This window comes from Alligator mississippiensis, chromosome 9 (genome assembly GCF_030867095.1).
Source record: "Alligator mississippiensis isolate rAllMis1 chromosome 9, rAllMis1, whole genome shotgun sequence".
NCBI lineage: Eukaryota > Metazoa > Chordata > Crocodylia > Alligatoridae > Alligator > Alligator mississippiensis.
This window is the reverse complement of record NC_081832.1, coordinates 50300644-50316618: the sequence shown is the minus strand read 5'-3', so window position 1 is coordinate 50316618 and position 15975 is coordinate 50300644. Positions and strand designations below refer to the sequence as shown.

Below are 15975 nucleotides of genomic sequence, written 5' to 3'. Positions count from 1 at the left end.
TTATTGAGTAGCCCAGTGTGGGCGCGGCGAGCCCCCAGAGAGGGGGAACGCCCTTGTATGTTATGGAGTAGCCCAGTGTGGGTGCGGCGAGCCCCCAGAGAGGGGGAACACCCTTGTATGTTATGGAGTAGCCCAGTGTGGGCGCGGCGAGCCCCCAGAGAGGGGGAACACCCTTGTATGTTATGGAGTAGCCCAGTGTGGGCGCGGCGAGCCCCAGAAAGGGGAACGCCATCGTGCTTTGTTGAGTAGCCCAGTGTGGGCGCACGGGCATAATGAGCCCGGCCGCAGGCCAGTGCGGCAATCCCTCCCTCAGACCAAGGCAGGGCGCTGCGGTTGCCCCTGAGAAGACAGGGAGTAGCAGCGCAGGGAGCCAGAGTCAGGGAGGGTGTCCGTGCGGTTGGCCCATAGGACCGGTGGCCCGCTGGAGAGTCCTGGAGCGGAACCACACCAGCAGGGGAGGCCCAGAGTGGGCTAGACGGGAGTCCCAGCAAGAGGCTGGGCACGAGAGAGAGAGCCCAGAGTGGGCCACATGAGAGAGGAGGCCCGGGAAGCGGGCGTATAGACCAAACAACGTCCTTTACATCTGCGAGGCTTGGGGCGTGGTAGCAGGGGAGGTAAGAGCTACGCATAGCCCATAAGGCTAAGGCGCTTGGGTAGCGCCCATTGTACGGGGAGACCCACGAGAGGTCCAGGAGCTGACAGGCCCGAGGAAACACAAGGCAGCCTCCCTATTACATATTACATCAAGACGTGGCGGGCGAGAATGGAGGATGCCCTCAGGCCGGAGTAGCACAGTGAGAGGGCCTCAAGGAGATCACGGCCCTCCGCGAGGACCCCGCCGTGACACCTTCATCCCCAAGAGAAGTGGATGGGACAGTTCCCAAAAAGGCCATAGGGCCACTGGACCAGGAAGAGCTGCACAGCAGGAGTCAGCTTTTCTGCCTGCTTTAGGCTGATTAGAGAAGCCTAATGCAGGGAAATGTGGGGCAGTTTTGCCTGGCTGCTGCTTCCATGGCACTCCTAATAGCACCCCAGCATGTTGCAGCACCTGGTTGAGAAGTGTTACTCTAAACAATACATCTTAGTTATATACTAGTCCTCTTCCTTAGCCTTGCTGCAGTAGCAGACTCAACGTTGAGTGTTTTTCAAACATCATCATCCAACTACCTGTCTGCAGCCATTTCAGTACACAAGATCTCTGTCAATCATTCAGATATATAGATATTGGGAGGATCATTTCATATAATTTATCTCCATAACCATTTAACATATTCAGCTTTAGACATTTTCATAATCCTTCCAAAGATCTAAACCCACACAGGTCACCTTGTGTTCACAGTCTAGTACTGCCAATTAAGCAGTAGTTTTGAGGGATAAAAACCTGTGAGATATAGCTTTTGTTGAAGGTGAGAGAACAAAGTTTATGCAGAGTTTCAAGGTCCAGTCACATGTGGTCTCACAGGTGCGGGGATGTCTAAAGCAACCCTGCAGCTGGGAGCCCGCCTCAGCTGCAGGGATTCATGGAGCACCCCTCGTGGCTGACATCCTGTCAGATGGGAGCTCATAAGCTCAGGGGTGCACATGGGTCCCTCCAGCTGGGGGATCCTATCAGCTGACGCAGCTTGCAGATAGGGGCCTCTGGCCACATGTTCAGTTAATGGCATGGTAGGAATGAGCCACAAAATTATTGCACGTATTTTGTGAAATAACTTTGTGGTTTATTCCTCCATTTAGCACACCATTTATTGACTGAATGTGTGTCTGGGTGAACACTTAAGACGCAATTAACTGGTTAATTGTGCCTTATGTGCGACATGTAGATAACGCATCCCTGCAGCTGGGAGTCTGCAGCTGAGGCAGGCTTCCAGCTGACACGGGCTTCCAGGCACCCCCATGGCTGGCAGACATGATGCAGTCTTCCAGCCAGGCAGTACCAGGAGTAACCCTGTGGCTTGAAGCCCATGTTGGCTGCCATCTCCCAGCTGCTGGGATACCTGGAGCACCACCATGATTGGAAGCCTGCATCAGGCATGGGGACTGCTGGAAGCCCGGATCAGCTGACAAGGCTCCCACCTGTGGAAACTTGTGGTGTGCCCCCCACGACTGGGAACCCTGTCAGCTGTGGGGCCTCCTAGTCATGGGAACTTGCCACTTGTTAGTGCAGGGGGAGCATGAATCAAGCTCCTGGACTCCCGCTGCATGGGAAATAAGGCACAATGGGATCTGATTTGTTGACCCTTCCCACGGGATGGGGATGAGGACAGAGACCCTCTTGGGTAGAAGGATGGGTAGGGAAAAGGAAGGGACCCTTTGTTAGTTTCAAGTCTCTGCTTTTGTATTCTCCTTCCCTCTTGATGATTTCTGATGACTCTTCATCCATGCCTGTTTCTGGTTGGTTGTCACGTCCACGTTGCCTTCCGGGCCTTCTTCTAATTTGGTCTGTTCCCCCAAAACTGGGACTCAGGCCCTCCTGCTCTGGGGTCTTGTATCTGGTGTCACTTTATCTTATGTTATGGGCAGTATGGTACATACTTCCTCTGTTTACCAGACTATGTGTGTATCCGTTGGCCTTGTTGTGCTAGACAGCCTGTCTGCTTCCAAGGCTGTGATCTCATGTGACTGCGAGACACAAGCTCTTTAGAAATCAGTTAAACCCTGCTGCCCATCTTACACTATTTCTAATATATATATATCTATAAGCCAGTTCCCAAAAAACCAAAACTTTAAATACCATTTTTAAGCTAACATCCCACCACGCAAGGGTGAATGCATGTTCTGTTCATAGCAGCATGGTAATTTTACAGTAACAGATGACAGTACAGAACCTTAAAATGATTAAGAGGAAGTGAATACTGACAAACCATAAGGAGAAAGATGTTTTTGTTTTGAGGTTGTTTGGCCAAATAAATACTACTTGCCACAAACTCTTGTTTCATATATAGTCAGATTTTTAAATAAATGGAACCAGTTGCTGAACACCTTAAGTATTTGTGAAGGCAGTTAATGGAACTTAATTTGTTTTTCCAGACTAAAATAATTTTGTGTCATATGCTGCTTTTTATCTCCACAGGATACTTGAGCTAGATTTAATAGTTAGAGATGAAGACGGAAATATCTTGGATCCAGATAAAGCCAATGTCATTAGTCTATTTCATGCACATGAAGAAGCAACTAATAAAATCACAGAGCGAATTAAAGAAGAAATGGTATGAACAATTGGCCAAACTGGCACTTCCTGTTATAAAGAGTTTTACCATTTTCTGTTGTTTATTTAAATGTAAGATAGTTTTCCTTTGTCAGTTTATAAATGTAGGGATGTTTTTTATTTTAGCTGTAAAGTTTTACCTTGATTTACCAAACTTCCTGGTAAATTCTTTGTTAATAACTCTTTTTCAGCAAGTTGTATGATGTCTTTAATTAGGTGTAAAATACAAATGCTGGTATAATATAAGAATCAAGTAGTGACAGTGCTGACAGTTGGCACTGAATTTAATATTAATGTGAAGATTTCAAACCTGTGCACTTAAAATAAACCTTCTTAGGCAGCTAAGGAGTCTGTGTCACTGCTGGCTACATACAACTGCTCCTGTGGAGTTCAGGTCACTTAGCTAGGATTTAGAAGCTTTGACTAAGTACAGAGTTTTGACAATACTGATGAATGGGGCATGAGTTATTGCCTGTCTGAGACATTCACTTTTGATTCTGCAAATGCAGCCACATGCCTGTAATATCCAAGGCCAGAAGCCAGGGAACACTACAGCATGCCTCCCTGCTCAGTTGGAGTGTTCAGCTTGTGCCAAAGCTAGCCTGCCCACCCTGCAAGGGGAGATTTGCAGGGAAATATAAAGCATCCTGGGATGCTGGGGGACTGTGAGTTAAGTTGATTCTGAAGGGGATCTGGGAAAGAAGTTCAGTAAACCAATTTAACCTAAATCCATGAAGTCTGATACTACGTCCATCCAGGCTTATCTTAAATCGGTTTAATTTAAAAGCAGTTTATGTGCACTGAACTTCTGCTGTGTTACAGATCTGAACCATTTTCAGTCACATACCAGTTTGTGTAATGTCTGTCCCTAGCCTACTAGATCAAAACTCCGCTGAAGTTTTGTTCTATTTCTTCTTTAAAAAAAAGTGTTGGAATGGTGAAAAGGGAAAGAAGTGGCTGAAGTGGGACTGTGATGAAGTGTAGGTATACATACAAGATGCAATCTGGAAAACTCTTGCTTAGCTGATACATAACCCTGGAGGCCCCTACTTTCTTTTAGGCATCTCAGGTTTCAACATAAGTTTTGCTACATTGAATTCTGCAGATACCTCTTGTTTTGATGGGATTGAGGAGTTAAGTGCCTTGCTCATATACAAGCCCACCTACAATTCCAAAATTGTCCTTGTTATCTATTTTCCTCAAAAAGCTATATTTGGCAGGCATGCTATAAAGACATCTATAGCAGGTCTGCTGGACTGCTTTGCAGAACTGTAAGGGCAGTCAGTGTTTTATTTTCAGAAACAACCAGAGGAGGAGGTGACAGAGGTTTTTCCCCTTTTTATTCTATAGCTCAGTGGTTGAAGCTCTCAAGATGCTGAGTGGGAAAACTAAGTTAAAATCCCTTCTCTGAATGAGTCTTTAAATCCTTGTCTCCCATCTCCCATGTGAACGCTTTATCCAGTTAAATGCAGATTCAAACTTCTGAGGGTTTCAAGCTTCTTTTAAGACTGGGTTTCATATAATCTATGGGTATGTATATGCCTCAATCAGTCACTTTTATCAAGAAACATATGGGACAATTATCACCAGTTTGAGGAGACTATAGAGTATCAATAAACATTTCTGATGCAAGTCCTTCACTACACTAGTGTTTTAATTGAGAACAGAATTTATCTTTTTGGAAGCTAACTTTATATATAGCAGATCAGTAGAAGCATACTTGCAAGTCTTGCTAGCATTCTAGTTAGTTTGGTCTGGCTGATAATTTCCTCTTCCTGTGTGTAGTCAAAGGATCAATCAGACTACGGAGCATACTCTCGAAGGTCCTCATCCCCTACCCATAGCCTTTATGTTTTTGTAAGAAACTTCGTATGCCGCATAGGAGAGGATGCAGAACTCTTCATGTCACTATATGATCCACAGAAGCAAACCATTATAAGGTAAGCTGATTACCACTGAAAAAATAATGTTAAAGTTGAGTTGGATAAATGAGGTAAGGAAGGTAATGAGTCAAAATACAAAAATGCATGAATAGAAGGAAATTATTGAGGAAAAAAGAGAAAATAGTTAAAGGCAAAAGCACATGTTCAGTAGAATTTAATTTTATGTATTATTAAAGAATTCCTGCCCAGTTCATATATTGAGGGAAAAAAAACTGTGTAGAACCCTCTGAAAACTTAAGAAAAATACTGGTACTCCATTAAAGCCAAGTGATGACCTCAACATTTAGGTTTACTTGTACAAAGGTTAATAATATTACATCATCAGTTGGTTTTGATTTTCTTCAGACTTTGGAGGGAAACAATTATTTATAGTAGATATAGCAGCTAAGACCTGAGACTTTAGTCAGTTCTCTGTGACTAGTCTGAGTTCAGTCTGAGCCACTCAATCACAATAGCAATGTGCTGGGACAGAAGTTTAGCCATTTGTTAGAATATTTAGAAAAAAATAATTGTGAAATTTGTTTTTATCACTGGTATGCATACAATATAAGGGCATTTAGGTATAGTTTTCATAAATACAGAACTTTGTTATGGAAAATGATGATCCTTTGTCTCACTGTCAAAACGGGGGCTTTTTACAACAGGCATTGGGCAATACAATCATCTGATTGTCAATGGCTTAAAAGTAATTTAATTGTGATAGTTTCCCTGGCTTTCTGTGCATATTGTGTGGTTGATTTTGAAGAACTTAAACTGTCATAGAAAAAAGCAGATGGGTGAGTTCAAAGTATGTTTAGAGTAAGACTACAACTTATCTGTCTCTCTCTGTCTCTCTACCGCCTCCTCCCCTTTCGTTTCATATATTAGCTTATAATGGAGTTGGATAGTAAGTTCTCAGAAATGAATCTGCTGGATTCAACGTTATTTAGAAAGGAAATTATTCTTTGACCAATTATGTGTTTTGGGAAGTTTCATGAAACTAATAAAACTTGCTCTAATCTGTTAATTTTTGCTATTTCATGAAACCTCCTTTTAGAATGGGAAGATAATAAACATGTAGCTTAAAAGAGGGGAAAATCCCTCAAGGCTGAAGATTGGTGTAGGGAAATTGAAGCATGCTTTGTTGTGGTGTCCGTCTTTTTCCTTCACTGCCACCATCATTTGTATCCAAATGCTCCAATTTCTCTTAGCAGGACCCTCTCCAGTTTTTCAGAAGTTAGTAGCACAGGGATGGGGTAGCACTTCCAGGGCAGAGTTTGGGATTGGTTGCCATTGTGTTAGGTAGTTTATTTTCAGGCAGTGAAAGAACAGTCTTTGTCACTAAGAGTTTGAGCCAGGCACTTGAAACCACAGGAAGTAGAAACACAAGAGGGAGGAGATGACCAGAGTACCAAGAACCACTTAATATTATAAAAGCCCCATTCTCTGTCCATAATGCTTTATTCACACTCTGATTGGCTTATGGAAACAACCAATCAGAGTGCAAATACAGCGTTTGGACAGGAGGTGGCGTCACGGTGGAATATTGCCATGATGGTAGGGACACAGTGGCAATGGAGAGGACAGAATGGGGGGAGTGAGGCCAGCGAGGCACCTCCTTTCTTCTTGGAGGTGGCAGTAGCGCGGGGGAGGGTGGGGGGTTGGGACACCACAGGGCGGGGGGGTGAGGCCAGCAGTGCCTCTGTCATGTGCTGCTCCCTCCCAATGCAGGGAGAGGGAAGGAGCAGCCTGAGGTGGGGGGGGGAGAAGCCAGCCTGCCACGGCAGTAGGGGGTGGAAAGCAGCAGACCCAGGCCGATGCTGGTGGGGTGAGAGCATGGGAGGAGTGGGCCCGACCCTGAAATGGTGGCAGGGAGACTGGGTGGTGTGCTCTGGGCCTGCTCTGGCCCTGAAACAGCAGTGAGGAAGGTAGGGGGGTGGGCCCAGTGCCGGCACAACAATGGTGGGGGGCACACTGGGCCCAACCTGGCCCCAAAACAGAGGGTATGGGGGGGTGCACATTGGGACCAACCCGGCCTGGAAATGACAGTGGGGAGGTGGGGGAGGGGAGGGAAGCGGTGGGCCCAGCCCTGCAACAGTGGTGGGAAGGGTGGAAAGGCCAGGCCTGGCCCCATGGTAGAGTGGAGGAAAAGGGGAATGGACCTGGCCCTGAAGGTGGGTGGGGGTAGCGAGACACAGGCCTCTGTCCCTGCCCGCACCACCCACTCATCATTCTTGACAGGCAATTAGCCGGTTGAAACTATATAAGTACAATGATTTGCAGTTTTTGTTCCAAGCTGGTTCAGGTATTAGTGGGTACTGTGTCTCAGGTAATCAAGGTTTGAACCAACTTGGACACTTGTAAGAGGCAAGGATTTCTGTGGGTGATTGGCCCAGTTTCATGGTTGAGATAGACTTAGACAAGTTTTCAAATGCTATACATTCTCCTTGTACACTTGTAGCATTTTACAAGGCATGGGGAGCTGCTGCATAGGACTGTGCTGTAGCTCTTGCACTATAACTGTTACTGTGTATGAGACTGTAGTGATTCAACTTCAGCATGAACATTACTTCATCTAGGGTCCAATTTGGGGCAATTTAGTTCACTTCCATTGTTGCAGGATTATGTGCACAAGGTGAAGGTCACAGGTTGCGTTGAGCCCACAGAGCCACATCATCCAGTCTCTGGTGCTGCTTCTGGGTCCCAAGTGGACCCATGTGTTGGCGCTGGATTTAGGACCCAGCCCGTATACCTTTGTTCTGGGCAAGCACAAACCTCAGACTGATCACAACCTTTCCATTTGATAATAGGCAAATTTATTGATACACAGTGATAACAACCCCCCCCCCCAAAAAAAAACAAACAAAACAAAACACAAAACAATACAAACAAACAATTCTATATCTACAAATCCTAGAGGTGTCATCAGAGTCAAAGTACATCTGGTCAGGATGCAGGCTCCACTCCGAGGCTTTTTCTCTTAGGTGTCAGTAGGCTGGAGGTGGGATGCTGAGGCCCACAGCCCCCCTCCAGTGGGGTGTATGATATGGGCTGCTGGTATGCCCTCAGTCCATGGTGGCCTCAGGGACCCTTCCCATGGGATGAGGATGGGACCCCTCTCAGGGAGGAGTAGGAGGAGGAACCCAGGTGGGACAGGGAGGGACAGAAAGGACAGACAGGGAGGGACCCTTTTGTTACTCTCAAGTCTCTGCCTTTGTATTCTCCTTCCCTTCCGACTCCTGATGACTCTTCATCTGTGGCTATCTCTGGTTGGTTGCCTCTGTGGTCTCACATCCATATAGCTTTCTGGGACTTCTCCTAATTTGGTCTGTTCCCCCAAAACTGGGACTCATCCCCCCCCTGCTCTGAGGCCTTGTAGCTGGTGCCACTTATCATGTTATGGGCAGTATTGTACATAGTCCCTTGGTTCCCAGACTTTGTGTCCTTGTTGACCTTGTTGTGTTAGACAGTATAGTATATGCCCCCTCAATTCTCAGGCCACGTCCATCCATTGGCTTTGTTGTGTTAGACAGCCTGTTTACCTCCAGGGCTATATGAAACTGTGTGTGTGAAACCCAGACGCTTACAAATCAATTAATTCCTGCTACACATCTTGAACCCTTTTAATATATATATATATCTATACCTATAAGCCAATTCCCCCCCAAAATCAGACCTTTAAATGCTATTTCAAAGCCAACACCATGCACCACGCAGTATGTGTTGGAGCACCTAACATACAGGCCTCAGGGAGGTTAAGAGGAGGTTAGGTTGAGTTAAAAATGTCCATCTGATCAAAAGTAAGTTGGGATGGGGAGGTGCAGGAGACTGAGGGAAAAGCAGGTTCAAAGGGGGTCAGGTGGGGTTCATGGGGGGGGGAATCAGGGAATTAGGGGGGAAAGCAGGGTCTGTGAGGGGGTTAAGGGGCAGATGGGGTCCACAGGGAGGATTAGGGTATCTGGGAGGGTTTAATAGGATCGGGGGAGCTTGAGGGGACAGGGGGCTCTCTTTCCCCACTCCTCAGTACCAGGGGCTATTTTTAGCCCCAATGCCCAGATGAACAGTCCTGTTTCCACCCCCCCCCAGCCTGTGAACCAACTTGCCTTGATTCCCACCCACCTCTCCCCCTACCCCAACTCGTACAGCTCCTGGAACTAGCAAATGCTGGTAAAAATGGCACTGGAAACAGCATGTGGGATGCAAGGGGAGGAGGAGTTTGCAGGGTTTGGAGGGCCAGGGGGCTAGTCTTTGGCGGGTTGTTTATTGGGGAGAGAGGCAAGGGGGTTAAAAATAGCCTGGTGCCAGGGAGAGAGTAGGAAAAGCATAGTCCTGGGGTTGGGGCCAGCAGCAGGCTTTTTTTATAGCCTTGAGGCTGTGCTGGGAACTGTAGAGAAGTTTGGGACAGTTAGATAGGTCTAAAAGTGGCCTAACCAATCTAAGTTGATTGGTATCTCAGAGGTAGGGTTAACTTGGATCAGGTCGGCCTTTTTTAGACCCATCTAACTGTCCTGAACTTCTATACAGTTTGCATTTAGATCAACCTAACTAGTATAAGGTCCACACCTGCGTGAACTAAGTTAGATTGGATGGCCATTTTTAATGTGCTCTAACCTCCATATTTGGGGAAGGGGGGAAGAGAGAGAAAATATATTGAACTAATAAAGTTTGTTCAAAAAGAAGCAATAGAAGTGTATTCCTTTTGTTTTGCTCTTTTAAAATCATTTTGGTGTCCTGCTTTTGGATACAAACAACACAGCATTTTCTTTAGACTATCCTAACGGGAGGGAAATACCAGTACTTTTGGTGCTGTTCAGTATTCATCCTGCATTTTTTATGGTACTTCTTGACAAATGTTGACAAATTTTTAAATAACTTGAACAGAAATATAATTTATTTCCTTAAACAGTGAAAACTACCTAGTAAGATGGGGAAGTAAAGGTTTTCCAAAGGAAATTGATATGCTCAACAACCTGAAAGTGGTGTTCACTGTAAGTAAACCTTTTTCATAGCTTAATTTATCTGTTTTGCTTGGTTTTTGTGCTTGCAGTCATTGCCAGTACTTTTTAGCAGTGACGAAGGGGTAAAAAACCATGTTGAATAAGCTTAGAAAGAAAATTTAAAGTTTTAAGTAAATAAATTCCAGAGAAGAGCATGTGCAAAAACCTGTTTGGTCCAAAATCATTTCCTGTTAGGTTGTTTGATTAACCTGTCTTATTTTAAAATGAATTTTCCTTTAGGTCTAATTCATGTAATGTCTTCTGTTTCGTAATATTTTTGTATATTTTAAAAGTAATAACTTTGAGGTGGGGGCAGAACGGGGAGAGAGGATGTGTCGGTGTGTGCTCCACTACTGATTAGACTAGGGAAAGACTATATAAATGCCATAGGACAGAAAGTACTGACTTAAATTAAATTGTTACTGGGATTTATTAATATACCTGTTTTCTGTTTCTTATAATGTTTGGTAGAAGTTAGTGATTTGTTCTGATACTGAAGCTAATAATAAAATCCAATAGCACATCATTAATTTCATAGATTTCATAGACATTAGGGCTGGAAGGGACCTCGGAAGATCATCAAGTCCAGCCCCCTGCCCAAAGGGCAGGAAGTCAGCTGGGGTCATAGGATCCCAGCAAGATAAGCATCCAGTTTGCTCTTGAAGGTGTTCAGTGTAGGCGCTCGAACCACCTCCGGTGGCAGGCTGTTCCAGACCTTGGGGGCTCGGACAGTAAAGAAATTCTTCCTTATGTCCAGCCTGAAACGGTCTTGTAGTAGTTTATGACCATTCGACCTAGTCGTCATCCCTTGGGGCGCTCTGGTGAGCAAACGTTCCCCCAGATATTGGTGGTCACCCCTGATAAACTTATAGTTGGCCATCAGATCACCCCTGAGCCTGTGCTTTTCCAGGCTAAAGAGTCCCAGGGCTCTCAGCCTCTCATCGTAGGGTCTGCTTCCCTGACCTCTGATCATGCGCGTGGCTCTTCTCTGGGCTCTCTCAAGCAACTAGACCTGAAGAGAGATGTTGTATAATAAGTAGGAGAATGTATGCATCCATCAGACATTCTTGTTGTAGAGAATTAACAAATGCTTCATGTCCTAAATAAATAAATAGAAGATAGCATTGGTAAATTAGAGTTGTGTATATTTAGTAAGAAAACAATATAACCACCAATGGGATCAGTAAAGGGAAGCTCAGAGCATCCTTCATATTTGGGAACTTTCCTAACAAGTTTAATGTATGCTTAGCAAAATACTAAAAATAGATACATAAATAAATAAAACACCGTTCCCCCCCTCCACATGATTAAATATGTAGGCATAGTTTATTCTTGGTATATTGCAAGGATGCTGACTATGTAAATAACATTGAGACTCATAAACTGAAATTAGTGGTGGGTGATTGGGTAGTTGAGGAGAAGGCTGTACTCAAATCTGTGTATTTTCAGAATGCCATTATTCTGAGCTTTTAACATTTTGGGATCTTGTTCAATGTATATTTCCAGTTTATCCAGAAAGCTGCTACAGAATTTTAACTTGACTTTTAATACAGCTAATTATGCTTCAAAGCTCATCTGAATAAGCGTAAAAAAATGATCCCCTTTGCCATTCTAGCTGCATTGTCTCCATCCCCTTTTCATAAACATGTAAAATACTTTGCCCTTAACCCTTACTTACTCAGCGATATATTCTCTACCGGCAGCTTTTTGGCAATATGCACAACAGAAAACTTTTCAGCTTTGATAGTGTTAGTAATATTAAGGGTCCTTGTATGAAAGAAATGCTATCTGTTCATTGTTTTAGAAATCATCATTGGTGGGGTGTTTTAGAAAAATATGTAAGATGCTTGGTTTTATTCATTCCTAAATCACAAGTGAAAAAGTTGCCCTGTGTCTGTACTTTAAGATTGTGATCCTAATCTGGGTGAGGTTTATAAAAACCCAAATACTTATTCGCCCTTCATTTCTTAGCATCCCTCTTTGAAAACATTTGTTTGATAGTATTTCATTTTACATAACTAGGGACCTACCTAAATTGTGGCAAGAGAAAGCAAATTTTGTGTCTTGGTTGGCACTTGAAGAGCTGATTTAGTGGTCATTTAGTGGCAGCCCCGCCTCTCGGCATTGATTGGCAGAGGGGCCCTGTGGGGAAGTAGGGACGAGGGGGTGGCCACTATCTTGACTGCTGGGTACCTTTTGTGCGGCACTACCTCTTGACTCTCATTGATGGAAAGGCACTTCCCCTCCTGGGTGAAGTGCGAGGCCAAGCTTCAGCAGCTGCAAGAACTGCTGCCTCCCACTGGGGAGGCCACATTTTATTTTTATTACGTTTTTTTTGGGGGGGGGTTGATTTCCTGGGAAATTGTGGCCAATGCCTTTTTTCACGGCGATCATGGAGTTCCCTATTCATAAGATCTAGGGATATTTTCTTATTTTGCCCTTAGACTGTTGCCCTATTCAGCAGTTTGCCTGCATTATATCATGAGATCTCCCTAGCAATAGCCTTGCCTCATTAGAGTTAGTTCAAGAAATATTCCAGACTGCCTTATTAATATAATCTAGTTATATAGGAAAAATAAAGTAAAAATGGATGTGATTTTTTTTTTTTTTTGTCACAAGGTTCTCTGCTAAACTTTAAAATGGGTACCTTTGTAAGTACATATTATCAAATATAGGTGGCCTGATATTACTATAGGTTACTTAATATCAGTAGTTCCTTAATTTTCTTTTTTATGGAAAAGGCATGATGTTACTTTGTATTCCCATATGCAATTAATTTAAAGAAAGAGGAAAAGGGAATATATTGTGTTTGCCTCAATAATTATATTTAAATATTCCTAATTAGTTGTTGTATCATGGAACTTTATTGAGAGGAAGAGTGGCTTTTCATCTGGGGACTAGGATGCAGGAGTGAGTTGTGACTTGAGCTGCTGCTACTGACTTGAGCTGTAAATCTAAGCCTGAGGATACTCCTTCTATACTGTTGGGGTTAAAAGGGCAGTAGTACTGCTGTTTACATCATGCCTGATCTATCCTGACAACAGAAAAAGTTACAGGATAATTTAATTATTTTAATGAATGATTTCAGTTTGCTGGATGTAGCAAAGATTTTCTTAAAGTATGGGAGCTTTCCCATCCTTGTGTTCTTCTCTTGTTACTGATGGTAACTCACTGATTTAACTGAATTTAAATTATACAAAATTTCTCAAACAAAGCCTTTGAGCACTAGAAGCCCAGCCCCACTGAGTTTTTTGATCCAGAAAGCAAGGATAATTGTACTGTAATTTCAAAAGTATCTGGCCTACTTTTACAATACTGAAGAATGCTGCCCATACTTAATGACCTCCAATAAATATGAATTAATTTCAGCTCCTAACACTGCAATAGAATAATTTCAAGTGTCTTAGTTTTCAATTTAAGAGATTTGAGATTGTTCTATTCTCCTATTAACCTATCTTTTTGCTCAGGCTTGTAAAGAGGGATTCAAAGTGGAAATCTTAAGAAAGATGAATGTTAGCTTAAATTTTTTGGTGGCGGGGATGTTGAGTTTAGGCATACTAATTGCAGTGAGTGGTTATGAAATTGCATCTTGCTTTTCTAGTACTGAAGTTCTGTGGTAGGAGAACTTTCTCTTGATACATAGATTCATAGATGTTAGGGTTGGAAGGGACCTCAATAGGTCATCGAGTCCGACCCCTGCATAAGCAGGAAAGAGTGCTGGGTCTAGATGACCCCAGCTAGATACTCGTCTAACCTCCTCTTGAAGACCCCCAGGGTAGGGGAGAGCACCACCTCCCTTGGGAGCCCGTTCCAGACCTTGGCCACTCGAACTGTGAAGAAGTTCTTCCTAATGTCCAGTCTAAATCTGCTCTCTGCTAGCTTGTGGCCATTATTTCTTGTAACCCCCGGGGGCGCCTTGGTGAATAAAACCTCACCAATTCCCTTCTGTGCCCCCGTGATGAACTTATAGGCAGCCACAAGGTCGCCTCTCAACCTTCTCTTGTGGAGGCTGAAAAGGTCCAGGTTCTCTAGTCTTTCCTCGTAGGGCTTGGTCTGCAAGCCCTTAACCATATGAGGAGTTGGCTTTCTGTCTCTTTCTTTCCTTATATTTTTTTTCTCCCTTAAAATATCAGCGTTCTAATCTTACCTATATCTATTTTTTTTTTTTTTTAAACACATCTACATCAATTCAGGGCTGTCCAAATTTTTAGTGGCTGGGAATTACACAGGGGCCCCTCAGGGCAAGCCAACCCCACCTTTAGCTCCATAGATGTGGGCCGCTTTGCACGGTGCTGACACTAGCACCCTGTGCCGTGAACTTTCCTAGCACCATGGGCTGTGTCATGTTGCTTTGCCCCACCTCCTGGGGCCAGGCAGGAAGCAAAAGCCAGAGAGTGGGGACCCAGAGCCTTTGGCTGCTGCAGCTACAGCAATGGAGGATGGAGGGAGAGTAAAATGGGGAGTGTTTGAGTAAGATCCTAGGAGCTGCAAACTAACCCCTTGCAAACCACATGACCTACAGGCCTCCAGTTGGACAGCCTTGTTCTAATTAATTGAAGGCTTTGTTAAAATGTAACGTCTAAAAAATGTTTGCACTAAATCAAATTTACAAATTGCTTTTTTATGTATTCAGGATCTTGGAAACAAAGATCTTAGAGACAAAGTTTATTTGGTTTGTCAAATAGTTCGGGTTGGAAGAATGGAACTTAAAGATACAAATACTAAGAAATGTACTCAAGGATTGCGGCGGCCATTTGGAGTGGCAGGTAACTAATGTTTCATTCAGTATATATGAATATTTCATATATTTTAACAATTGTTCATATTTATCCTCTTCTTTATTTGCTCAGGAATTTGAAAAAGCAAAATATTTAATATGATCCTTTAAAATAAATGTTTCAATTACTACTTGCTTTATTCATGTGTTTGATCAAGTGTTCATCATTTTAAGGATCATGAATAATTACTGATAGAATTAAATGATTTGGAATCCAAAGTGACAGACACTGACTGCTGTGCAACCTGAAACATCTAAAACTGGGCATGATCTCATCCAACACATAATGAATATTGTGGCATACTGTTCAATGCCAGGCATGCAGTGTCCAGTTGTAAATATGTTCAGGCTCCAGAACAAAAATGACATGTTAATAGCCATCAGTTTAAATAGGTTGGATTAACAGGGCCTATGAGTACACCCATATATCAAATAATTAAGTCTGCATATGTGACTCATGCTAAATATGTATATGTTTTGCACAAGAGACCAATGACTTTTTGAATATCACAGTCCTCAGGGCAGTGCATGCATCTTATCCCTTTGTTTGCTACTTTTCAAGGACAAAAGGGGCAGGCAGTGTGACCATGAGTATTCCAATTTTTTCTTATACCCTATTAACAGTGAGATGATATATATATGTGTATGTGTCTGACTTTTTAAGTCTTAGTTCAAGCTAAATGTGTACAAATACTAAAAATATCATAATAATAAAATAAAAGTTAAAAACTATTTATGATCTTCTAAATCAACTGCTGCAAACTTTGTTTTCATCTGCCTGGTCTGAACTATATCAATAAGCACCCTGTACAAGGCTGTGTAACTGTTAGACTATAATCCTGGCCAAGTTCTCTCCATTTTTTAATGAAATAATCCTCCTGAAGGATGGACACAACAGATCTCTCTTTGTTTTGGGAGACTTTCTTTTATATTTAGTAGATAAATGATTTGCTTGTCATTCTTGGAGAGTCTGAAGTCACAAGACAACAAGCCAAAGCTCTTTCTTACAAAAAACTCCATATCAATCCTCCTGTACTTCTCGTGGTAAACAAATCAACTTTATCAGTGCCCCCA

At 43.2% G+C, this 15975-nt stretch overlaps 1 protein-coding gene across 1 annotated transcript in view; it reads left to right on the top strand.

Moving 5' to 3' along the window:
• Positions 1–15975, top strand: part of DOCK2 (dedicator of cytokinesis 2) — a 520353-nt gene that overhangs the window by 29204 nt on the left and 475174 nt on the right. Inside the window, exons 7-10 of the mRNA XM_019487133.2 lie at positions 3071–3206; positions 4991–5145; positions 10034–10115; positions 14758–14890. Of these exons, the coding sequence (XP_019342678.1) occupies positions 3071–3206; positions 4991–5145; positions 10034–10115; positions 14758–14890 (506 nt within the window). The remainder of the gene's footprint in view (positions 1–3070; positions 3207–4990; positions 5146–10033; positions 10116–14757; positions 14891–15975) is intronic.